The 24600-nt window shown below is 61.3% G+C and overlaps 4 protein-coding genes across 7 annotated transcripts in view; 1 reads left to right on the forward strand and 3 right to left on the reverse strand.

The window, feature by feature from the left end:
• The window catches only part of CNNM2 (cyclin and CBS domain divalent metal cation transport mediator 2), a 118754-nt gene extending 115844 nt beyond the window's left edge, over positions 1-2910 (reverse strand). For all 4 annotated transcript variants that reach the window (XR_008577877.1, XM_054831918.1, XM_054831917.1 and 1 more), the window contains exon 1: positions 1168-2910. Coding sequence is in view for 3 of the 4 variants with exons in the window: in XM_054831918.1 (XP_054687893.1) it covers positions 1168-2746 (1579 nt within the window). In the remaining variant the exon portion in view is untranslated. The remainder of the gene's footprint in view (positions 1-1167) is intronic.
• Positions 2911-6755: 3845 nt separating this feature from the next.
• Positions 6756-11106, reverse strand: AS3MT (arsenite methyltransferase). The gene is made up of 11 exons (XM_054832684.1): positions 11005-11106; positions 10606-10646; positions 9984-10111; positions 9723-9873; positions 9514-9650; positions 9144-9213; positions 8821-8902; positions 8603-8734; positions 8338-8480; positions 7785-7919; positions 6756-6958 (listed from the first exon to the last, which is right to left on the reverse strand). Coding segments are annotated over exons 1-11 (1119 nt in total). The 5' UTR covers positions 11006-11106; the 3' UTR covers positions 6756-6859.
• Positions 11107-11488: 382 nt separating this feature from the next.
• On the reverse strand, positions 11489-15210 carry BORCS7 (BLOC-1 related complex subunit 7). Its single transcript, XM_054832686.1, has 5 exons — positions 15050-15210; positions 14310-14372; positions 13803-13846; positions 13356-13376; positions 11489-12889 (listed from the first exon to the last, which is right to left on the reverse strand). The coding sequence occupies exons 1-5, from the start codon at positions 15188-15190 to the stop codon at positions 12838-12840; spliced, it is 321 nt and encodes a 106-aa protein (XP_054688661.1). The 5' UTR covers positions 15191-15210; the 3' UTR covers positions 11489-12837.
• Positions 15211-16031: 821 nt separating this feature from the next.
• LOC129208836 (steroid 17-alpha-hydroxylase/17,20 lyase) lies at positions 16032-19571 on the forward strand. The gene is made up of 8 exons (XM_054832203.1): positions 16032-16355; positions 16892-17030; positions 17577-17806; positions 18037-18123; positions 18232-18441; positions 18704-18873; positions 18955-19058; positions 19303-19571. Exons 1-8 carry the CDS (start codon positions 16032-16034, stop codon positions 19569-19571), a joined length of 1533 nt encoding a protein of 510 aa, XP_054688178.1.
• Positions 19572-24600: the final 5029 nt, after the last annotated feature.

The following is a 24600-nucleotide window of genomic DNA, read 5'->3' on the forward strand; positions in this document are numbered from 1 at the left end:
ACCTTTTGTAGGTGACAAAGGTGAACTCAAATATTCCCCATTAGCTGAACTGTGGGGTCAGTGCAGCTGTAAAGATCTCTTTCAGCCAGATCATCTCCCAGGGACTGAGCTGTTCAGCGGTACTTTGATCAGATCTCCCCAGGTACAGCCAGCTCCGTGGCATTCCCATTGCCTTCTGTTTTCCAGTAACGGGAGTCCACATACCCAATCTGTTTGAAATTTCACTTAACTATTTCTTTGAAAGCACTTCCCTGCACAGGCCATATAGCATTCTTATTTGGCTTGCAGAAAGGAACAGATTTAAAAAGGGAAAAAAAAGTTTTTTCCTTCCTCATAAGCAAAAGCTTATAATAGGAATTAAGATGCATTTGTCAGGTCAACACCTCCTACAGTTAAGACGGGGCCGGAAAGACTCAGTCTCGTTCTGATGCAATTAATACGCACGCTACGCCAGAGAGGTAGAAAGGGTCACGACTTTGCTGAGCCTGTGGTCCTGGGGGCAGAGGGAAGCCTAAGGAAAGAGACCTGTAACTCTGACATGCAGAACCAACAGGTGCTTTCAAAAATATTTTAAGACCCTGAAACTATTTATGAGTTACAAAATCAAAGCGTCAATCAAGATAACTGGAACATGAGCACAGAGCTGAGGTCAGCCAGCTGAGCCTATGAATGGAGCTAAAATGCCTTGTTTATCTCAGCACGTGTGCGCACACTAAGCCTGAAAAATACGGGTGACCTACCCGAGCAGCCCACCCGCTCCTCACTGTCAGGCCAGCTGAAAAAGCATGGAGAAGACACAGCCAAGTAACGGGTGCGGATTCCCGTCAGCGGTTCTCACTATAATGGACAGATGAGTGGAAAAAGCAAGAAAGAAAACAACCTTGCTTGGCACCATGCCCACACACACATCCCAGTGCAGTGGGGGAAAAAGAGGCCGGGGGCACATACCAGCCGCATATCAGCTTTCTGGCCTGGGGAATGGGCAGATCTGGCAGAAGCCTGAATACCAGCCACTCTCCGTCCTGAATGCACCTTCCCAAACCCCTCCGCAAGCAGGAACCCAAGAGGCCTCTGCTGCAGGGCTCCCTCGCCTCAAGAAGGCAGATGCTGACCACCACTGAGCAGCACCTCCTGCCCCCACCCCCCCCGCCACAGGCACGAGCCCACCTTTTTTGAACTCCTCCAGCATGGCATCGAGCTTGGTGTCGTTGAAAACGAAGTGCAGCGGGTGGTTGTAGAAGCGGGTGATGGTCTTGAGCGGCGTGCAGTCATCGGGGTCCACAAAAGCCAGGTCCTTAACAAAGAGCAGGTCCACAATGTTGGAGCGGTCACCCTCAAAAACGGGGATGCGGGTATAACCGCTCTCCATGATCTCGGACATAGTGTTGAAGTCGAGCACAGCCTCGGCAGCAATCATGAAGCAGTCTCGGAGGGGAGTCATCACATCCTCCACCGTCTTGGTGCGCAGCTCCAGGGCTCCTTGAATAATGTTGAGCTCCTCCTTGACTAGATCATTATAAGGGTCGGTGACCCGCAGCATCTCCAGCAACTTCTCACGGTTATAGACCGTGCCGATCTCCTGGCCCAGGACACAGTCCAGCAACTTGCTGACGGGGTAGGAGGCCGGGAAGGTCATCATCATGAAAAACTTGGTGAGGAAGATGGTGTTGGCGCCCACGGCCAGGCCGTGCCGAGAGCAAATGGCCTGTGGCACGATCTCGCCGAAGATGACGATACCGATGGTGGAGACCACCACAGCCACCAGCCCGGAGCCAGCTATATCGTCCAGCAGGATGGTAAGCGTGGTGTTGACCAGGACGTTGCCCAGCAGGAGGGAGCAGAGCAGGTAGTTGCCCTGGCGCCGCACGGGCTCGATGCGCTTGGCATAGTTCTTCTCTTTGTCCGTGCCACAGTTCTGCACGATGCGCAGCTCCATGGGGTCCAGGGCCATGAGGCCCAGGTTGAGGCCGCTGAACATGCCCGAGAGGCAGAGAAGGAGCGAGATGAAGATGACCTGCAGCCAGAAGGGCAGCAGGAACTTCTTTTCCTCACCAACGATCATCTTGGTGTCCTCACCATCGTGGTAGATCCAGGTGGTCTCGCCCCAGGGCGGGGGCCCAGCCGGCCCCTCAGCGCCTGCCAGCCCTCCGGTGGCCCCGGGCCCCAGTGCAGCGGCGGCGGGGGCCGAGACAGAGGTGCACAGGTAGTAGGACTTGCTCTTCTCCGTCTTGCGCAGGGGCTTGATCTCGATCTCGATGATGCCCGAGGTGCGGCGGTTGAGCACGATGTGCGGTAGGATGATGATGTCCGAGGTGCGGATGCCGCAGCGCTGCGGGGCGCCGCCGCCGCCCGCCGCCCCGCCGCCGCCGCCCCCGCCGCGCCCCACCGCCCCCGCCGCCGCCCGCCCGCCCCGCCGCCGCTCGTGCTCCGTGAAGGCGATGCGTGACCAGGTCTCGTTATTGATGTTCTGCCCGTAGACCCGCAGCTTCACCCGCGTCCGCTCGCTCACCCGCAGCGCGCCCCCCTCCATGAAGGAGACGTCGTCCGTGTCCTCCAGCCGCAGGCCGATGATCACCGTCTCCTCCGCCGCCGCCGCCGAGGGGGGGACGACGGCGGCGGCGGCGGACGGCGCGGCGGCGGCGGCGGCTGGGGGCCGCCAGCCCAGGCAACCGCCGAGCAGCAGCAGCAGCACCACCCGCGCCCCCCGGCCGCCCCCCGCCATGTTCCCACCGGGCAGCGCGGCCATCTTTAGTCAGGGCTCGGCGCCGCCGCGGCCCCGCATCGCCGCGCGGCGCCTGCGGCGTGCCCCGGCTCCCCCGGCGGCGGCGGTGGCGGGCGCGGCGCGGCGCGGCGGCGGGCGAGGCGGCGGGCACTGCTGCCCGCGGGACCCGACAGGCGGCGACTGCCGGGCCGGGCCGAGCCGAGCACCGCCTCAAGCCGCTGCCCTCCCCGCCCCTCCCCGCCCGCCTCGCGGGGGGCGGGCCCGGCGCCGCGCGCAGCCAATCAGCGCCCGCCTCCTCGCCAATGGCGGCCCGGCCCCGCCCCGCCGCCCTCCACGGCCTCCCCAGCCCGGGGGGCGCGTGACTCCGGTGTGTACGCCAGGCGGGCGGGGGCGGGGCCAGCCGCGCGGCCACGGCCAATGGCGACGGGACTCGGGGCCGGCGGGGCGGAGCCTCGGAGGGGCGCGACCAATGGGGGCGCGGTGCGGCCGGCGGGCCGGGGACGGCGCGTGCGGCGCTCGGCGGGGCGGCTCGCGGGCCCCCGAGCCGTGGGACGGGGCGGTCGGGACGGGACTGCTCCCCCCGCCGCCCCGGCCCGGTCCGCTGCAGCTGCCGCTGCCCACGGACCCGCCGCTCCGCTCGTCCCCTGCAGCAGCGGCCCCGGTGCACCGCCCCGCCGGTTCCCCGTACCCCCCCGCCCCTCCACTTCATCGGTCGGCGGTCGCGCAGCGCCCCCTGGTGGCCCCAAGCAGCACGGCCCGGCCCGGCCCGGCGGGGAGCATCCCCTCGCCCTCCCGTCTGCGCCCTTCCCCCGGCAGCGGGTCGGAGGGCTCCTCGGGGCTGCCCCGTGCTCGGGGCCGCGTCCTCGGCACCGGCTCTGCTGGCGGCCGGGGGCCGCGGCTCTCCCGGCACCGTCCGGCCGTGCCCGCTCCCCGCTCTGCCCCCGAGCGGCCGTCGGTGCGGTACTGTGCAACGATTAAAAGATTCAGGCGTCGCACTCCGGCCCCCGGGCATCCTCCGCCCCGCGGGGCACCCCGCCCCGCGCCCCAGCATTTCCTCGGCTTTGTCGTTCCTGCGATCGAAACTAAACATTAAATATTAAACATGAAATATTAAATATGGACAAGCCGCGCTCTTCTACCTCATCCCCCCGCCTTTTGCTCGGCCGCCCGGGGCACCTCCAGCCTCATCAAATTAGCCAAACCCCCCGCCGAGACTCGGCATGAGTGGGGCCGGGGCTTTGGAGCTCCCGCTGGGGACGTTCAAAGCCTCCCCGGGCGCTCCGCTCCGCTCCGCTCGTCCTTAGCGCATGGAAAATGGGAGGGTAGAGGATTGTGCGGGACAACCCAATCCGGCGGGGAGCAGAGCACGGTGCTCTGGGGGGCTGTAGCCACAAATCTTTTCTGGCCCCAAAGCTCATTCAGCTCATCCTGGGGGAGTTCTGCAGGTCTGCTCCCCCAGGGAGGGGACAGATACCCCCGAGCCACAGCGACTCCCTGCTAACCACAGTGAGCAGGGGCTCAGGAATCATTTCCCTTTCACCTCGGGTGAATCAGAGCACCCCAACTTAGGGCTCCTGCCCTCACAGCACCCTCCCTGCCTGCAGAGGGAGGGCACCAACGCTGCAGAGCTTCACACTGGGAGAAGGTGATTTGGCCCATCCCTACAGTCATCAAAACACCCAGACCGTGGCGTTGGACAGATTGTTTTGGGGTTCCTCATGTGGGAACCCCCTCTTTTTTCACAGCTTGGGGGCGAAAAACCCCAAGGCTGTGCATGTACAAGCAAAGCCAGGCAGACAAGACACCCCACGCACACAAGATATCCACAGCCTGGTGAGGACCCCTACTGTAATGCTCAAAACCAAAGTCAAGTCCTCTTAGCTGCTTCCTCCCAGAAACGCTGAGAATTTGGGGAAAAAAAATAGTGCTATGCAAATGCAATGGCATTTAGCTGTGGCCTTTTTCTGTATGCATGCGAGAGGGGGGGGACCGCACTGTGGGTGCCTCTCTCCCCAGGCAAGCTGAAAGGCCGCGGCAGGGACTCATGCCTTTTTAATGAAGGGGTTTGCAGGTAGGACATACACCCCACCCCCCACCCCCACCCAATCTGCTCTTCTGTTCACACTGGGAAAGCTCTCTCTGCTAGCAGGAGCTAATTGCCACAAACCTCCCTGGATGAGCTGTTTGGGGACTTTGAGAAAGTCTTTGTAAGTGATCGCAGAAGAGGGCTATGCAGGGGGTGGGGGGGTGGGGGGATTAAACAGCATCTTGGTTGTGTTTTCAGCAGGTCCTTCCCAAGGTCCCATCAGTGAGGTCCTTCATCACAATTTCAGAGCTCCTCTCGCTCATCAGGCCACAGCTGCCCCCAAGGCTGGTCCGCCAGGGAGCCCTACCTGAAGCCAGCTAATCCATGCCCTGTTGACTCCAGATAACACCAAGGATTTTTTTTTTTTTTAATCATGGTATAGCTCTAAACCCAACAACTTACAAAATTTTGTACTCCCAGGTCAGACTCATAGTTTCATCTAAAGCCAAAAGGACAGGCAGGCAAGGCAACTTACCAGAAAACCATATTTATGGGCATTATTTATATGTTTAATGTCTGAATTGTGAATTAGTCACTCCCCTGCTTCGCTGATGGCAGAGGGCAGGTTAAGGATTCTGGGCTGTCACACCTGTTTCTGGATTTCCCATTGCTGCGCAACAGTCGGGCATCACCTGACTGCTCACGCTTTTCATTCCAGATGTTCGGCAAACGCCTCCTTACCACCCGGACACTCTCAGCCACCGCTACTGCAGAACATCCTTGGCACTTGCCCACGTTTCTTTTTGAACCCAAATATTTAATTGCTTGCTTTTTATCTCCCCCCATGCCATAGCAAGATCCCATTTAAATGGCAGAGAGAGCAAATCTGGACCCTCCTGGAAAATCAGTGTGTGAGGAGGGGTGGAAACAGTCCCTCATTTCTAAGCTCAGCTGCTCACCCAAGGGCTCAGGTGCCGCTGCTGTTCAGCAGCCCCCAGCCTGTCCCAAACAGCCGCTCCGGGCCAGGGCATGCGGGACTGGCACGGGGTGACAGGAGCACAGCCCATCGCTTCCCACCACAGCATCGAAGCCCTCGCTCCTCACCCGCTGCAGGATGCGGCCAGCCGGGTTTCTGCTTTTCCAGAATTGCTGCATTTCCCTGCAGAAGTCTGCAGGTGCAATGCTTGCAGGCGACTCGGGGCTTTCCCGCTAGATGGAGTCCGGGGGAAAACAGAAACCTCAGCAGCACTGCACAGGGAAAGGGAGAGCAATTCCCGTCTCCTGGAACGGGCTGTGGGGCTGCAAGCGAGACAAGGCGTGGGGAGCTGCGCTTGGGGCATCCCCCGTCCTGAATGCAAATAACGGGGACATCCCTCTGCACCCCGTGTGCCATGTTGAGCTGTTCATGGAAAAGCAGGGCCGGGCGAGCCCCCGGGAGGTGACCATCCTTCTCACCCACCACCCTGGGGAGATGTTCATTTGCAACCACGTTATTGAGCTGCTCACCCCACTGCCAGGAGCTGGCATGGAATCTGCCTGGCAGATGCTTGCGGCTCCCTGTGTGTGGAGGGTTAACATGGGGAGATCAAAAGAAGGAAAAAAGCAAATGCTGTGCCTTTCATTTCTCAGAAGCATTTGTGTCTTGGCCGTGGGCTCCCCAAGACCTCAAATTGGAGGCAGGCTCATGCAGAGGGGTGCATGCTGCAGGGTCGGGCCCTGCATTGCGCCGGGGCCACCTTTTGCACCCCACTCTGCCATGCTGCCTTCTGCAAACGTCTCTGCTCTGCTCCGTGGGCTCAACACCAGCACGCAGCTGCTGCCAAACCCACACTAGACCTGCTGTCCCACACGCAGGGACCCACGACCCCTTTCCAAAGACCATCCCTGCCTGTGTGGGGAAGCCATGCAGCCGCTCCCAGCCCCATAGCGAGGGGACCCACAGGATGGCTACCCGTCCTCACCACAACCAGGCACAACCTGCCCCACCAGCCCTGACAGGACACAGACTTTGAGCTCAGCCATTTATTTGCTCTCCTGTGGAAGTGGAATGCTGCTGGCCACCATCCTCCTGCCCCACTGACATCCACCGGCGCGGGGGCATTGCTCGCCGCTCAGCAGCATCCCGGGGGACCACAGGTGCCACCGGGACCACAGGCAGGACGCGGGGCTGCCAGTCGCTCCAGCAGCTGGAAGGGATCACAGATCTTCTCCTGGAGGGCAAAGAACAACCCGGGGCAGGATCAGGCCAGAGGGAAGCAGGAGTCACCCCTGGAAAGTGGCATTTTTTGCCCTGATTCACTCTCTGCCAGTGGGGCAGCCCAGCCTCCATAGCTAACGTGGGGGCAGCCCCTGGGTCACTCCTGCTGCTTTTCCCTGCCACAAGGAGGAAGCCAGACCTTCTCTGGGACTTTGGCACAGCTTTTATCTGAGAAATGCCTCCTGCTTGGACAGGGACCCAAGAACATCTCCCCTTCCTCAAGTACAAGGTTGTGTTTCAGGGACACGCAGCTGCAGGGCATTATCTCCCTTGCCTCTCCTGGCCCATCTACAGGCTGGAGAGACCACCACAGAGAGGAGGAGAGAGGCTTCCAGCTTTGTGCTGCGGGGTCGGGGCTGGCAGCCAGGGCCAAGCTCACGTCAGCAGCTGGGAGAGTGAAGGGCTGCAAGAAGCCATGGGGATGGGCCATCACCTCCCTGGGGCAGGCTGTCCCCAGCCATCTCCTGAGGGAAGGATGTCTCCCCTTGGGAGACCTCAGGCAGGTCTAGCTGTCAGCCTCGGCAGCCCCCATGGACACGCTGGGGCGGCAAGGGGCTCTCACACCTGGTGGTTAGAGCAGGCCCCCCATTTGGAGGGCTCCAACCTGCACCGGGGTGCAGTTGCCCAAACTCAGGCACCAGCCTCGGTGCCCCATGAGCTTCTGCCTGGCCCAGAAGGATTCAGGTCACTTGGTGTCATGCCATAGCCCCTTCTGATACCCCAGGACAACTCTGATGTCCCCATCCCTGAATCTAGCCATGGAGCTGCCTGCTACCAACCTTCACCCCCTTGCAACAGCAGTCCTGTGGTGCAGCAGCATTGGCCCCACCAGCTTGGATCAGGAACTCCTCTGCAAACCTGGAGCTCCGCAAGATTGCAGCCATCTCAGCATCCACGTCCACCACGTCTCCTTCCTGGGGGTAGAAGGACAGTCACAGGGCTGGAGTCCAGGATATGTGGCCCAAGGGACCCCAGCCACCCAGCCAGATGATGAGGGGAGCAAAAGCAGGGGCACAGCCTGGCCCAAAACTTTGAGAAATACCCACAACGACCAAGCAACTGGCTTCAAACCCTCCTGTGAAGCCACCATGGATGTCCTGCTCCTACCTTCACCCCAATTCGATGCATGGGTCTGGCTCCCTTTCCTACCCTTGTTTGCATCTCCTCTGGTTTATACAGCCCCTCTGCCCCCACCCACCATCCTCTCTACCAAAGTTTACCCCCAAAATCACAGAGGATGCTTCTCAGCAGCACTGCTTCATCAGCTTTACCCCATCCTTACAGACCAGGACTACTTGGCATCCTGGGGAGCCCTAGCATGCCTCTCCGCACCTTGAAGGTGAAGTTGGCGTCAAACACCAGCTCTCGCTCATGCCCCACAATCCCGCCATTGTAGATGACCTGGACTGGCCCGGCCCGGCTGCTATCGGGCACCTTGAACAGGCGGAAAGTCGCAGAGACGAAGTGGCAGTCACCTGCAGGAGAGAGGGTGGTGTGTTGGGCACCAAGCACCCTGGCTGGGAACCAGCAGAGCCCAGGATCCCAGTACAGCTCCCCATGGCTGCCCGGAGCTGACGCTCCCTGGTCAGACCCTCACCAATGATGCTCTCTAGCTCCTTGTTGCTGATGGTGATGGGGCTGGCAGTGACCAGGCACGGCGGGCTGAACCCCACCTCCTCGGCGATGCTGTACAGGTCTCTCCAGTACAGGGCTCCCGCCAGGCACTCGCCTGGCACAAGACCACAGACATGGGTGATGGAGGCAAAGGTCCTGTCCCCCCATCCCATGCCACCCCCATCCTGGAGCCCTACGCACCCCACAGCACCCTGTGCTTCCGGATGGCCTCGCTCAGGCGCTGGCTGGCATAGACGTCGCTGAAGTACATCTCTCCCCCGGGCTGGAAGGCAGCAAGGAGTGAAGGGAAACCTCAAGAAGCAATGGGACAAAAGGGGCAGGGAGAACTGGGCGCCCCATAATGCCACCCTGCTCGGGACCTACCCTGCAGAGGTGCCCTCCCCTGGCCCCATCCCGCATCCCTGCCTTGACGGATCCCATTTGCTGCATCCCAGTGGCACCCCAAAAGCAGGGCCACCCCAACCCCGTTCCCTTCCCGCTGCGGGCACCAGCCCCAGCATTACCTTCAGCACGCGGTAGGCCTCCTGCAGCACGGCCCTCTTGTCGGGGGCGAGGTTGATCACGCAGTTGGAGCTGGTGAGGAGGAGACCAAGGCTCATTCGCACCCTCTGACATGCTCAGCACCACCAGATGCTGCACATCCACCAGCTGCTGCTTGTCCCATTGCTTCGCCCAGGATTTGGAGATGCCAATTTGACCATGAGAAGGGCAGTTTGTATATTCCCAGGCTCCAGCCCAGACTCTGCCTTGGGATTTTCCCTGCCCTAACATGCTCCTGAAGCAGGCAACTCAGTGGGATGTGGACCTGGACCCCAACCCACGGCCCCAGGCAGCAGCAGGACCAGGGGTAGCAGTGCCCTGTGTGGTACCTACATGACAATATCGTAGCTCTCGTCAGCCAGCCCAGCATCACCCAGCTTCTCCATGTAGCCCTGGAGGAACTCCACATTTGGCTTTTGGTAGCCAAACTTGTCCATGTGGTAAGCAATGTGCTTCTTCGCCACCTTGACCTGGGAGGAGGAAGGGAACAACAGTGGGGGGATGCTGGGGGAACGAGGGGAAGCCCCGGCTCCACGCCGTACCTGGCCCTCAGTCATGTCTATCCCGGTGACGTGGCCCTGCTCCCCAACCAGCTGGCTCAGCAGGTAGCAGTCTCTGCCGCTGCCACTGCCCAGGTCCAGGATCCGGCATGATGCCAGGCACTCGGGGATCACCAGACCACAGCCGTAGTATCTGGGGGAATGCTGAGCTGAGCCGGGCAGACGTGCCCCCACAGTATGGTGATCCAGGGGGGGCTGCAGCTCACAGGGATGCAGCAACGGAGGGGACACCCCAGGTTTTACCTGGCCACCACCTCCTCGTGGACACGCTCCAAAGCATCTCTCACCGCCTTGGGAAGGGGCCTGGCTGAGGTGACGCATGCATTGGTTTTCAGGTCCTCCGACTTCTGCAGCTCTTTGCCATAGTAATCCTGAGATGGGAAGGACAGAGGCCACCAAACTACAGCGAGCTGCGCTCAGGGAGCTCCCCATGCACCAAAACGTGGGCTCCATTCCTGCGCTTGGCTTGTACGCATCCCTCATGTCCTCCAGGCACTCTCGTTCACACCCAGCTACAAATTAGGCTAACATCAAGCATTCCTTTGCCCCCATCCTCCCCAGCTCCCCTTGCTTGCATGCACAGATGTGTTTGTGCAGTAGGGAATTTAATTCCCATTTGCAGTAACTTTGCAGGCTGCAGCCACCATTTCCCCAGCCAAGAGGGGCACAGGGAATGAGGGCAGGGAAATGCGGGGTTGCTCAGCGGAAATGGGAGCAAACCAGCCGACAGCATCTAATGTTTTTTTCTGGGCCCCAAAATAAGCTTTGTCCTTTGACCGCAGCAGCCATCCTGGCACAACCTGGGCTCAGCCCCCCCTGCCCAGTTCCCCCCGTCCCCCTGCCAGCTCCCACTTGCGCCCCTCACCTGCACCTCCCGGTGGATCTGCTCTCCGCAGGGGGCTGCCACTGCAACGGGACGTGGGGCTGCTGCTTGATGCCACAGCGATGGGCACCGCACCAGGCCCTCCCAAAGGCCCTGAACCCCCCCTCTTCCCCCAAACACAGGAGCACTTTTTTGCCCCCCACCCACTCTGGCAGTACCCAGGGAGACCCTCCAAACTTGCAGCCTAGTGGGATACTCCTGGGGACACCTGACAACTTCACCCCCCCAAGGCCCCCAGTCGCAGTTGCCCTGGAGACATGAGCCCCCCCAAACTTCCCCCTATGCAAAATCCCCCCCTCCACTTTGCAGAGAGCCCTCGGCCCCAGGGGTGCCCCCGGGGAGGCCCCGGCACCCTGCAGCAGAAGCCCCAGGCTGCCTTACTGCCTCCAGCCGCAGCGCCTTGGACGGACTCTGCCCAGCTTGGGCCACGCTCCGCCCCGGCACCCTGCGCCACCCCAGGCCTGGCTTCCGCCCCGACACCGGCTCCCGCCTGGCGCAGACCCCGGGCACACGGCCCTGCAGCCTCCCCGCAGGGCCCCAGGCACAGCTTGGGGAGCTGGCCCTGCTCCCGTGGGGTCACGTTGCCATCACCCACAGTCCGCGCCTGCACCCACACACCTAAAACCCACCTGCTGCCTCCCCCTCCCCAACAGCTCTGCACCCCATGGCACAGCCCCGTCCCTGCTTGCCCCAAATGCAGGGAGACCCAAGTTTAATGCTGCAGGGCTGCTCTGGCCCCTGCAGAGGATGGGACCTTGGGGGGCACGAGCCCCCTGCAGCAAGGACACACTGCATCTGCAACAAAGCCCCCGGTGCTGAAGCATGATGGGCGACACTGGGGGGCAGAGACCCACTGTGCCAGTCTCCCCCTACACAGGGCCCGCCAGCGATGGCATCCAGTAGACTCTGCTGCAGTTTGGTGGTGTTCAGGGCAGCTTTTATTCCCAGCAAGTGAGTCACAGCTTCTCCAGCAGCTCAGGGAAAACCCTCATTCCCAAAGTGCCTGTGCAAAGCTGGGGATCAGGACCCCCTCCCAAGGCAAAAATACCCACCATGGCCCCTGGGCAAACAGTGGCACCTTCATGGGGATGCAGGAGCCACCAGGTGAAGCCCAAAGAGGCAGTGGCACTGAGGGGATGGTGAAATTCAGCCCAGGAGAAGGCTCTGCGGCACGGGAGCCAGATCCCAGCAGCTCTCCAACAGGAACATGGCAGGCCAATGCCCGCTCTCAGCCTGCCTTCTCCTATCAGCTGATGAAAAGCACACTTGGGCAAACAAGTGCTTCCCATGCGCTCCAAGTGTTCCAGATAAGTGACTAACCAAAAGCAAGACTCAGTATTTATAGCCTGGGCCTGATGTCACTCCCCGGGATGCGAACAGGAGCCCGGTCACTAGTCCTCCAACACAGAGCAGTGCAGAACTGAGCACAGCAGCTCGTGATGCTCTCCTGCCTGCTCCCTGGCCGGGCCTTTGGACCCCTTCCCAACCAGATACAAACACACACCACAGCCAAGGCTGCTTCATCAAGAGCTGGAGCAGCTGCCCAGGCAGAGGAATGCAGCTGAAGGCTGAAGGCAGAGCAGATGGGTTGGCAAGGAGATGACGTTCCAAACTCTGGCAGAGTGGAAAGTAAGATAACCTCCGAGAAGGATGCTGGCCAAACCATGTCCAGCGGGACCAGTGACAGAGGTATATGCCCAGATTCCCACTTTCAGAAATTCCGACCTGGGACTGGCACCTCAGTCTACACTGAAGCACCTCTCTCATCCACCCAGGCACTTACAGCTCCCACCGATTAACATACCCTAAATAAATTCACTCTGTGCCATCTTGGTGTCTAAATACAGACCAGCGTCAGGCACCTGTATTTAAAACCCATGGCTCGATTTTATGCATTTCTTGCCAGGGGTGGTGGTGTGGGCTGACCACCTCACACTACATGGGAAATAAGTGGACACAGGAATTGTTGGAGGGAGTAAAGTTTCAGGTAAGTTTGTTTCAGTTAGGCGCTGGCGAGCAGGTGAGCTTTCTAGAGCAGAGACGTGGATGGAGGCACGTGAGAGGGGCCCACATGCATGGAAACACAGACGGCACATATCCCAGCTGACATCCAGCACCATCCAGACATAGGTCTGAACCCCGGGATCTGGAGGGGAAAGGACTCTTTGCCGCCTTCAATGCTAGTCAAGATGTCCTCGTGCCTTTGGCTACGCTTCATTTCAGCAAGTGACTCAGCTGGTCCTGTAGGTTTGACGACTGCTCGACACTAGGGACCAAGAAAGAAGAGGTTCACAGTGAGATCTGCTCCCCAGCCTGCACTGCGCTGTCTGTGCTCAAGGGACAGAACAGCTCTAGTGCTGACACTACAGCAAAGAGAAACCCTGGGGCTCCCCAATCCACCTCTGTGTCCCCACAAGGCAAACCTCATTTTGTGGGCCCATAAGCAGACAGCTCTGCTCTATGCCACCCTCATCTCCTATCACAAACAACCTCGCAGGCTCTATCATGTTACTGAAACAAATGGAAGTTTTGGTATAAATCAACCCTTCACTCAAACTCCCATCTCTTCACAATACTGAAACACTGTCCCTCTGGGCCAGCATCTGCTTCAACGGCAACTGCAAAAACCTTTTCACTCTGTTTTCCCCCATGCCGCTCCATCACTTTTCCCTTTCCATGAACCCCCATACTGTCCCCAGGTCCTCCTGGCATTCCTTCAGCTGAGTACTCACTTCTTCTGAATTGCTTCTTGCCTAGATGAGAAAAGGAGACAAAAAGAGCATTAGAAAAACAAAATCTCAGCAACAGGGTTTATGTTATGTTGAAGAAAAGGGCTCAGGAGGCCAAAACCCCAGTGTGTTTCTGGATTAAGTCCTGAGAGGACAGCAGCAACACTGGCTTCTCCCCCTTAGCCCTAGATGCGTCACACACTCTCACAGGAGACACAGCGCATGGCAAACAGGAGGCAAAACTCTCAGCTCCCACCCCAAAACAGCCTGAGCTGTACCAGTGGAGCTGGAGAGGGCTGGAAGATCCCAGCTCCAGGGTCTGCTCGGCTTTGAGGAGCCGGGCAAGAGGGATCCATCTGAGTGGGCTTCATGCAAAGTCTTTAAGTAGAACAGAAAGGGATCAAGGGATCCACTCGGCTCCCCAGAGAGAATGTGATGTCCTCTACTTACTGGTACTGTAGATGAGTGGTTATTATGGCCATTTTCCTTAAACTCTGTGGAGAACAAGAGAAAGAATGAATGTCCGACAGGGGCAGTTCCCCAGAATCACAGGGTAAGCTGTCCCAACGCCCAGGGAGTTCCTCCAGCACGGCCATCACTGTACAACTGCACTGCTTCCGAAACACCCCCACCAGTACCTGTCAGCAGCAATACGTTCCCCTCTTCTGTCCCAGTGACAGGCACAGAACTAAGTGCTTTCTTTCAGCCTATGGGCCCTCAAGCTTTCTGGTAGGGATGCATGGCTTAAGGGCTGGCTTGGGCTGCAGGACGCTGGAAGGCCAGCAGCACACAAGGGTTTGAAGAAGCAGTAAATTATCATGCCCACCAGCCCTGCTGCCTGAACTCATGTATTTCGTTTCAGGGCTCCAGTAACATGGCTGCATATCTATTCTTATAACCCTCCTCTCCTCCTGTCCACTAGAAACACTGTTGCTCTAACAAATAAACACAGCTTACATCTTCCGAGTGCAGGATGGCATCCTCTTGCATCACCATGTTTCTAGCAGCTTGACCCAGGAGCTAAAAAGCAAATGCACAGACCAGGCTGAAAGGCAGCAGCTCTGCGTTTCCCGAGACACTTGCGACGGCCGCTCAGCAGACCTGCACGCAAGGCTGACAGTCCGGGGGCCCCGGGTGACACGGTGCAAGGGTTGTGGGGAGCACCGCGGTGCTGTGCCCACCCGTCGGAGCACACAGGCTTCGGGAGAGCCCGAGGCATCGCTCCAGTCTGCCACTCCGAGAGATGTCATGAGGTAAAGGCAGCCACCCAGCGCTGTCAGAGGCACCCGCGGCCCAAGAGCCCTACGGCGGTGCCCCGCCGGCCCCGCCATGCCCGCAGCCCGGGCCCCGCTGTCCCCGTCCCCTGCCCAGTCGCAGGGATGCCACCCCGCCCCCCCCCCCCGGACTACAGCTCCCAGCATGCCCCGCGCCCGCCGCGGACTACAGCCCCCAGCATGCCCCGCGCCGCCCGCCCGCATCCGGCGCCCACACTCAGCAGCCGGCGGGGCTCGGCCGGGCCGCGGCTCCCTGGCCACGCCGTCCGGCTCGGCCGACACCCCCGACAAGCACTGCCCTGGGGTGGGGACCCGGCCGGCCCGGCCCAGATCGCCCGCCGTTCCCGGCTCCTCCTCGTAGGCCTCGCGGCCGCCTTCATGCCGGGTCCTGTAGTCGGCCGGTCGGCCGCACCCGCCGCTCACCTCGGCGCTGCGGGAGCCCTTCAGCACCTGCTTGGTGAGGGCGATCACGTCGGTGCCGCAGCTCGTCACCTTCTCGGTCAGGAGCCCCTTCACCGAGTGGCCGAAACGCGCCTGGGCGTCCGCCGCGCCCCCCGCCGCCATCTTACCCTGCCCACGCCCCGCCTGTCCCCGCCGGGCGCCGCTACGGCGAGCGCCGGGGGCCAGAAGAGTCGGGAAGGCGCAGGGCCCGCGGCGGGCGGGGGGTACCGCCGCGGAGGGGCCGCCTCTGCCCGGGGCCGGCCCCCTCGGGGCTCTTGTCCCCCCATAGCCGCCCTCGGGACACCTCAGACTCGGAATTCACCCCGAGCATGGACACCCCGAGGCTGTCCAGCACCGACCAGTGCTGCCCGGGGCTGACCAGTGCTGACCAACGCTGACCAGCACTACCCAGTGCTGACCGGGGCTGCTCACCACTGACCAGGGCTGAGGATCAGGGCTGCTCAGCACACCCCAGTGCTCACCAGTGCTTCCCAGCATTCCCAGTGCTTGCCCAGCACTGCCCAGTGCCCCCAGCCCTGTGCTGCCCATCCCCTCCTAGGCATGTTGAGGAGCTCCCAGGCTGGGGATGGACCCCAGTGCCCCACCACTCGCCCCCAGCTGCACTCATGGCACCCAGGGGAGACCTCAAGGGCTCAGGTGCCCCCGCACTCCTCGCCTGCCACAGGGCCCTGGGGACGGAGCCCTGAGGATGGAGCCAGCCCTGGGCATCCCCTGGCCCGCGGCCCGCTGGACGCAGCTCCCCCACGGCCACCCGGTGCGGCCATGGCCCTGCTGCCCTCGCCCCCCGCTGGGTACCCAGCTGCAGAGCTGGCCACGAGCCCAGCACCTGGTTCCCCCCCCAGCCCCCCGATAAGAAGGCGAGCCTGCCTCAGGGTCAAGGCAACGACCCCGCAGCCGGTATAAAGGCTCCCTGCACTGCCGCAGCCCCGCAGCCAGCCCCGCCATGCTGCTACTGGGTGCCCTGCTGCTGGCCCTGGCCCTGCTCTGCGCCTGGGGGCTGGCACACCAGCGAGCCACCTCGGGGATGAAGATGGGGACGGGTTCGGGGCGCCCACGGAGCCTGCCAGCCCTGCCGCTGGTGGGGAGCCTGCTGCAGCTGGCCGGGCACCCCCAGCTCCACCTGCGGCTCTGGCGCCTGCAGGGCCGCTACGGCAGCCTCTACGCCCTCTGGATGGGCCCCCACTACGTGGTGGTGGTGAACAGCTACCGGCACGCCAGGGAGGTGCTGCTGAAGAAGGGGAAGGCTTTCGCCGGACGGCCCCGCACCGTGAGTCGGCAGCAGGTTTTGGGGGACCCCCTCCCACTGTGGTGTGGGGTGAGGCAGGGGATGCTCACAAGAAAGGCACCGGCACCCGCCGGTCCGTCTCCTCTCCCCATCCCGCCTGCAGGAAGGCAATGGCAGGGGCAGCCCCTCTCTGCCCTGTTCCCCAGGGCAAATCCTGCACATCCTCCATCCTGAGGGTGCCCTTCTTCCCCGGGGCTGGCTGCATCTTGGGACACAGGGATATGGGTTCAGGTACCACCAGGCTCTCTGCACCCCCTAATTTTCCTGGGCACCCCAGTCCTTACCCTGGCATCTGTCCCTAAACCTCTCCATCAGTCCTCGGGGTGGGGGGGGGGCGACACACGACGAGGAAGCAAAGCTCATGGCCTCAGCTTTGCCCACCAGTGCTGACCACCAGCCCCCCAGATCATCCCTGGGATGAGCTGACCAGCCCCCCCCCAGCATTGCCCCTCCCCAACACATGTCCCCCCCTGGGGCTGCCCTGCCGCGAGGTGACCCCAGGGCTGCCTGTCCCACAGGTGACCACGGACCTGCTGTCCCGGGGGGGCAAGGACATCGCCTTTGCCAGCTACGGGCCCCTTTGGAAGTTCCAGCGCAAGCTGGTGCATGCTGCTCTCTCCATGTTTGGGGAGGGCTCGCTTGCCCTCGAGAGGATCAGTAAGTGCCCCCCGCCAGTCCCCAGGATCCCTCCTGTATTTGATCTGGGCTGAACTTTTCCTTTCTCTGTGCCCTGATCCCCTGGGAACCAAGGGGAGACTCATGGGCTCAGCCCAAGCCCCCCCAGCATCCCCCCAGTTTGCCTAGCCAGGGCTGGGTCCCTCTCTCTCCATCCCCAGTACTTTTCCAACACCTCTCCCTGTGCATTTTCCACCCTGAGCTTAGGCTGCCCTCACTCACAGCTAGGGAAACTGAGGCACGGAGCCAGCCCCCGGCCCCCTGAGCTCCCTGCTCCACCCAGGAGGAGTGTCAAGCCGCACATGGAGACTTCTCTGTGCGTCTCCATCCTCTCTGCTCCTCCGCTGCACCCGGCATCGTCCCTTCTGCCCATCCCAGCCCCTCAAGGCTCAGCCAGGGTGGGGGGATGCTCTCTGCAGGCTGCACACCCTGAATGAGTGGCGGACCCCTCCTCCCAGCCCCCAGCTGCTCCCTTCACCCCCTTGGCTTCACCATCACCCCCTTGCCTGCCTCTCCCCTCCACCCCAGTCTGCCGGGAGGCTGCGTCCCTGTGCGAGACGCTCAGCACTGCGCAGGATACAGCCCTGGACGTGGCCCCTGAGCTCACACGGGCCGTCACCAACGTGGTCTGCTCCCTCTGCTTCAACTCCTCGTACCAGCGTGGGGACCCCGAGTTCGAGGCCATGCTGGAGTACAGCCAGGGCATTGTGGACACCGTAGCCAAGGAGAGCTTGGTGGACATCTTCCCCTGGCTCCAGGTGAGTAGAGACACAGGGGCTGCCCCTGTTCCTCTCACCTCAGATGAGAGGGAGGAGCTGGGATGTGTCCTGCAGAAGGGGGCTACCTGAGCCCCCTGGGGTTAGGAGGGTCCCTGTCCTAGTGTCCTACAAGAGCCAGTAGCATGGTGGGCACAGAACCACTGCCTGCAAACCTGCAGAGGCTGAGCTGGGCTGGAGCCCCTTGCTGTAGTGGAGCTTTTCTCCCCCAGATCTTCCCCAACAAGGACCTGGCCCTGCTGAAGAGATGCCTCAAGGTCCGGGACCAGCTGCTCCAGCAGAAGTTCACTGAACACAAGGTGCCAATGAGGCCAGGACAGGGAGATGCTTGGGAGCTGTGGGGTGCTGGAGCTGGGGTGGAAGGGACTGTGCCCAGGACAGCCCGGCTCACGCATGTCCCCTGGCAGGAAGCCTTCTGCGGGGATGCCGTGAGGGACCTCATGGACGCCCTCCTGCAAGTGAGGCTCAGTGCTGAGAAGAGCAGCCCCCCGGTGCCAGGGCTGGAGCTGACTGATGACCACCTCCTCATGACGGTGGGGGACATATTCGGGGCCGGCGTGGAGACCACCACGACTGTGCTCAAATGGGCTGTGCTCTACCTGCTCCACTACCCCGAGGTAGGGGCTGCACCCCGCAGCAGGGGTCCTGGGCTCCCTCTGGCACCAGGGACATCATGGGGGGCTTTGGGGAAGGCAGGTGCTGAGACCAACATCAGGCTTTGTGAATAAGCAGGATCAGGCTGTGAGCATTTTACTTCTGCCCTGCACGACCTGCCGGACATGCTGGTGATGCTGGGTGTACTCCACTGCCATGGGGAGCCCTTGCACACAGGGTACCCCCCTTCCCAGGCTCCCACCTCAACCCTTGCTCCCCTCCCAGGTTCAGAGGAAGATCCAGGAGGAGATGGACCAGAAAATCGGCCTGGCACGTCACCCCCACCTCAGTGACCGTCCGCTGCTGCCCTACCTGGAGGCCACCATCAGCGAAGTGCTGCGCATCCGGCCCGTGTCCCCCCTGCTCATCCCACATGTGTCCCTTGCCGACACGAGGTGAGACCCCTGGGGCACAGCTGGGACTCGGGCAGAGACCACAGGAGGGAGTGACCATCTCACTCTGCATTCACCTTGTAGCATTGGGGAATATTCCATCCCCAAGGGTGCCAGGGTCGTCATCAACCTCTGGTCCGTGCACCACGATGAGGAGGAGTGGGACAAGCCTGAGGAGTTCAACCCTGGTGTGTTGCGTGCTCCCCGTCCTCCCAGAGGGGCAGGGGATGGCAGGGTGGGTGTAGTGGGAGAGGCTGAACTGGGGGAGGCTTGGTGGTGGAAGGTCAGATCCTGCTCCCCCCCAGCTGGGGCATTCGCACCATCTCTGCTCTTGTGGCTCACGGGAGGGACACACATGTGATGAACTGGGGCAGGTCTTAGGCAGAAGGGACCGATCCCTGCCGACACCAATGGTGCCCCTTCCTCTTGCAGGTCGCTTCCTGGATGAGCGGGGCCAGCACATCCACTCGCCCTCGCCCAGCTACCTGCCCTTTGGGGCCGGGATCCGTGTCTGCCTGGGCGAAGTCCTGGCCAAGATGGAGCTCTTCCTCTTCCTGGCCTGGGTGCTGCAGAGGTTCACGCTCGAGTGCCCCCAGGATCAGCCCCTGCCCTCTCTAGAGGGCAAGTTTGGTGTCGTGCTGCAGGTGCAGAAGTTTCAGGTGAAGGCCAGGCTGCGGGATGCCTGGCGAGTGGCCTCGTGATGGGGATGAGCCCTGGATCCTGGGCGGTGATGGGGTGGGATGGGCCAAGACCATAGAGTCTATGCCCTGCCCACCCCATGGATGCAGCATTGTCCGGATAAAGCTGTTCCCAATGCAGCATGGCTCTGGCTATTTTTTGGGCAGGTGTTGGAGGGCAGGGGGAGATGGGAGGGTGTCTGAGATGTATGGTGGCACCACAACTTCATGAGAGCACCAGGCTGAGCTGGGAGGCCGTGGCCCCTCTGCAGGGCTGCTAACAGGAACAGCCCCTTTGCCCCCCAAGGGATGTGGGGTGGGGGGCCTGTTCAGAGACCACCACAAGCCATGGAGACCAGCCACCCGCACGGCTGGTGAGGTGAAGGGCCAGTGAAAGGTGAGCAGTGGCAGTTTGTGGGTTAGGGATGCCCAGGCTGTGCCTGGTGCCTGTCACCCCGGGTGGGTGACCCTGGCTGGCCCCTGCCTCAGTTTCCCCACTGGGAGAAAGGCTGGGAGCTGAGCCCGCCACGGGCTGGGAGAGCTCCCCCAGCCCTGCCGTCCCCTGCCCTGCCCCAGGACAGCGTGCCCCCACCAGTGGGACTCCCACCCACTTCTTGCAGGGAAAAAGGAGGAAACGGCTTGGAGGTTGCTGCAGTTTTAGCTCCCACCTGGCTTCCTCTCCCATGGTACACGGGCGCGCACACCGCTGCTGGCACATGCGGGCGTATGCACACAGGTGCCTGCGCACGCATGTACTTACAAGTACAGGGATGTGTTTATGCCTGCTGACACACGCATACATATGCACGCACATATGCGCTTGTATGCGCACGTGCACACACACAGCCCCTTCCAGGCAGGACACGAGTGCCTTGTGGGGGTGCAGGGCTGTCCGACTCCGTCCTGTGTGCCCCCCGCTGTGGAGAGGCACAGGCAGCCCCAGCTCTGGCTGAAAGCAGGGGCTCCCATGGCTCAGGGACACGGAAGAGCACCCAGAGGTGCCCAGACCCCGTGGGCTGAGCCAGGGGCTGCTGACATTCATCATGCAGCAACGTGGCATCTCCTGCCTGCATGGTGTCCCGAGCACCGATGCTCGCTGTCTGGCTGGGTTATGGCCGTCACTTTGAGCCGCAAAACCTTCCTGTAACGCGAGGGGCCGCGTTTGCTTTCGCTGAAAACCACCGTGCCACGGAGGGCGGCGTGCAATTAGGTTTCTGGTTCTTTATTACTCAACCTCTTAATATTTAACTAAATAGCAACACAGCTATGCCTTAGGGCACCTGGAGGGAAAGCAGCTGGGGGGGGGGGGCAGGGGGAGGAAAGCCCTGCAAAGCACAGCATGGTGCGACACCTCCAGCCCTGCACACCCCCACATTTTCCCCCTTTTCTGTTTTCCCCTGCCCCCCTCTTGCTAGCAGGCAGGAAAACCAACATAAAACCTCCCCACAGCTGAACTTTCTACTCCCTGTGTCAAAGTGTATGTTTTCTTTTGAACCGCCAGCACTTTGCTTTCACCCGGCCTCCTCACCGCTGTGGCTGATGCCAAATTGGTCCCGTCAGCCCACGGCACGGGGATGGTGAAGGGAACACAGTTGCAGCCCAGCGCTGCGCTGGAAGCATCTTCCCTCCTCCCAGTCCATTCTGGTGGGGGCTCAGGGTGGTGAGGAGGACCTGGAGGAAGAACCACAGTGCCCACATCTGCCCCGGAGGCAATCCTCGGGGTGATATGCACAGCTGACCCCCCAGAAACAGGGCAGAGGGGAGTGCAGCAGGAGCCCAGCTCCACTGCTGCTGCATGGAGTCTCTGCTGGCTTGTAAGGGCTGAGCCCCGCACTCATTCCCGCTCCCCTGCCCGTTCCATCACACGGACAATGCCGGTATGTTTCCAGTCCCTCCGCCTCTGCCAGCACAGGCTGAAGGAGGGTGGGCGAAGGGGGGCTGGGCTCGGGGTGGGTTTGCAGAAAACTTGGCTAAATATGATGCTCTGGGCTTCCCTGGGGACTGGCACCTCCACACAAGCCTGGTCCTTCCCCTGCCTAGATCCTATGCCCAGCAGCACGTGCCAGCAGGGAGGCTCCTCTCCATTCTTCTGCGGTCACCTGTAACCACAGCATCCTGCTGCCTCCAAGAGCATCAGCCTGGGACTTCCAGCACCTCTGTGCCCTTTTGGCAAGGGGCTGAGTTTGAGCTCGGTAAGGGAAGGGATTTTCTCCTTGCCAGAGTCAGCACTGGGCCGGCGCCTCGCAAGGTGTGCGCACTCACCACAAGCACCCAGGCTAGTGTGTACCTTGAGGCAGAAATGGAGACTCTGGGAACGGGGATGTTCCTAAATCAGAGAACATCTCCAGCTGCAGACAGTTGCACAAAGCTCGCACTCCAGCTGGGTTCCCCGTTCGCCAGGGCCAGCACGTGCTGTTCCTGGGCCTGGAGACCCGCCACATGCCATAAACACCGTTACTCCGAGCCCAGCTCCACCACAGGGTGACTTGCCCCCTGCCCCAGCTCACCTCCTCCCACTGGGCTGACGGGGAGAAGATGCCACGGCAGGGGGTTCAGTACCCAGCACCCGCTGCCCAGCACCTTGTGAGCTGGTAAACAGCCGCCGGCATGGCTGCTCCCCACTCTGGGAACAGGCAGAGATGCTGCTGAATCATCCGGCTGGTATTTGTGTCCTGACAGCTGCTCCGGGGCCGTGCCGCTGCACCCGAACCCCTGACCCCCCCAGACAGCTTCACCTGGGCTGGCGGCAGCAGCAGCAGGGCCGTGCCAGATCCAGCCTGCGGCAGCCCCCTCCCTCCTCCGGCTCCCCGAGCCCCCTGCAGAAGTCGGGGTCCCCCGAGACCCAAGACATGCAAATCCACCACCTTGGATGAGCCCTTTGGCTTCATTCAGACCCGGCACGGGGCAGCCTAGCAACCCAAAATCTGGGGGGATGAGGCGGTGATGCCCACGGGACAGCCAGGGGGAACCTCGGCGTCTGCCACCAGGTTTTGGCTGGCTGAGCCGGGCAGCTGCTGGGAACGCCGAGGCTTTTGCTGCTGAAATAATCCTGCTGCTGTAAGGGCTTGGGCTGCGTTGGGTCCCTGCCCTCCCTCTGGGGCCACTCGGGGTCTTTGCATGGGGGGAACCAGGACAGGAGGGAGATTGGCGCCGAAGGGCTCGGAGAGCAACTTGGGGGTTTGGGAATCAGCGGCTCCATCTCCTGTGGCAGAGAGGGACTGCAAGCGAGGAGTCAGTGATGGCAGAAAGGGTAAAGCTTTTTCATTCGCAGCTGCTCCCACACTGTACCCTGGGTACCCCAGGAAGCAGAGGTGCACCTCGCTGAGGGGGGGCCCAAGGACACCAGGCACAGCAAGCCCGAGCCCTTCCATTGCACAAACCCCTTTGGGGGGGGGGCACAGCCACCCCCACAGCGCTCCGGTGAGCCAACTGCACTACGGGGCTCAGCCCAGAAGCCCTCCAAATTTGAGGGGCTTTGCTTCACACCAAGCACCAAACGGCCTCGGGCTGCGCAGCCGCAGGCAGCGCAGGAGCAGGTGACACTGGAAATACCTGCGGGCTCCATGGCAGGCAGGGTGCCAGGGGAGCTGAGTAAGCACAGACCTCGGGACACAGCTGTTCCCCGGCTGAAAACAAATCAAGAAACAACCCGGCAGCCTGTGACCCCCCCCCAGCACAGAGACTGCGGCATTTGCACCATCTCTGCAACGGCCCCGGTGCGGGCATTGGTCCCATCCGATAAAAACAGATCTGTGCTGCAAGGGAGGGGGGAATCAACTCATCCCGGCCTTCCCAGGCTGCCCGCTGTGGGATGCTGTGGGGCTTGTCTCCAGCCGGGGGGCTGCCGGACTGCCCCCTCTCCCGCCCCGGTCTAGGCTTTTCCTATATAAACAAAAGAAGAAAAAAAAAAAGGGGGGGGTGGGGGGAACCTCCTCGAGATGTGTTGCACAGGGACGGTGAGCAAGGGCCGGGAGGCAGCAGCCTGCGGGGAGAGGGCAAGGGGAATTTATTCGCTGGAGCAGGACCGTGCCCTGGGTCCCTGCCAAGCTCCGCTGGGAGCGGGTCACCGTGGGACACGCCAGGCCGGGGCGTGCGGGGGACAAGAGGACATTTGGCTGTGGGAGCCCGGGCTGCGTGGGGCAGGAAGCGAGCACAGCCCAGGCTCTCGTCGCTGACGCACGTCCTGGAGCAGCGAGGGGGGTCCGGGGAGCACAAAGCTGCCATCGCTTGTCAGCATAGCCTCATGCTTCAGCGGAGCCTGCTGCTGTTGCTTCTGTCCTGGAGGCTTGCTCAGGTTTCCTGCCGCAGGAAGTTTTCAATGACCGTATGTAACGCAGAACCTTAACTGCACCTCAGCTTTCCTTAGCCTCGAGTTAGGTAGGTACGAGCCCCGAGAGCAGGCTGCCAGCAAGCACCGAGACACACGATTCCCTCCTCCCCCTCCATCTTCAGCCAACACCCATCCACTGGGTTGTACAAACATGCGACGATACGCTGCAGGAAGGTGTTCCCAGAGGGGGAATTTGTGTCGTCAAAGCCACAGAGTCCTTTGGGAACACGGAGGTGATGCTGCAGTACCCACTGGTAGCAAGAACCCTGAATCGCTGACCCACTGCATGGTGCTCTGCAGTGCCTGTCCCCAGGCGATACACCCCAAGCCCACGAGGATGCCCGCTAGGTCCTTGCCCTCAGAGCCAATTTCAGCGGCCGAAAACATGCCGTGTAAGCAGCGCTGCATGGCCACGGACTCTAGCAAAAATAGACTTCAAGTATTATTGGCATCAACACTTAAAGCACGTTGTGAAGAAAAACACCGAGCAGTGGATTGACACTAATTTGCTCTCAATTGTGCTGCACTGTTTGCAGCTCAGTTTTGAAATGACGTATTCATGACTCCCATAAAGCCCCTTACAGCTGGAGATGGGTGGGTTTTGGAGCTCTGGTGTTAAAGATGCACACCTGCCTGTGTCCTCATATCTCCAGCATTTTACACGCACAGCATGCATTTGGAGAAGAGCCTGGGCTGTGTTGGAATTCTACAAAGGGGTACCCC

The sequence above is a fragment of the Grus americana genome, chromosome 7 (assembly GCF_028858705.1).
Source record: "Grus americana isolate bGruAme1 chromosome 7, bGruAme1.mat, whole genome shotgun sequence".
NCBI lineage: Eukaryota > Metazoa > Chordata > Aves > Gruiformes > Gruidae > Grus > Grus americana.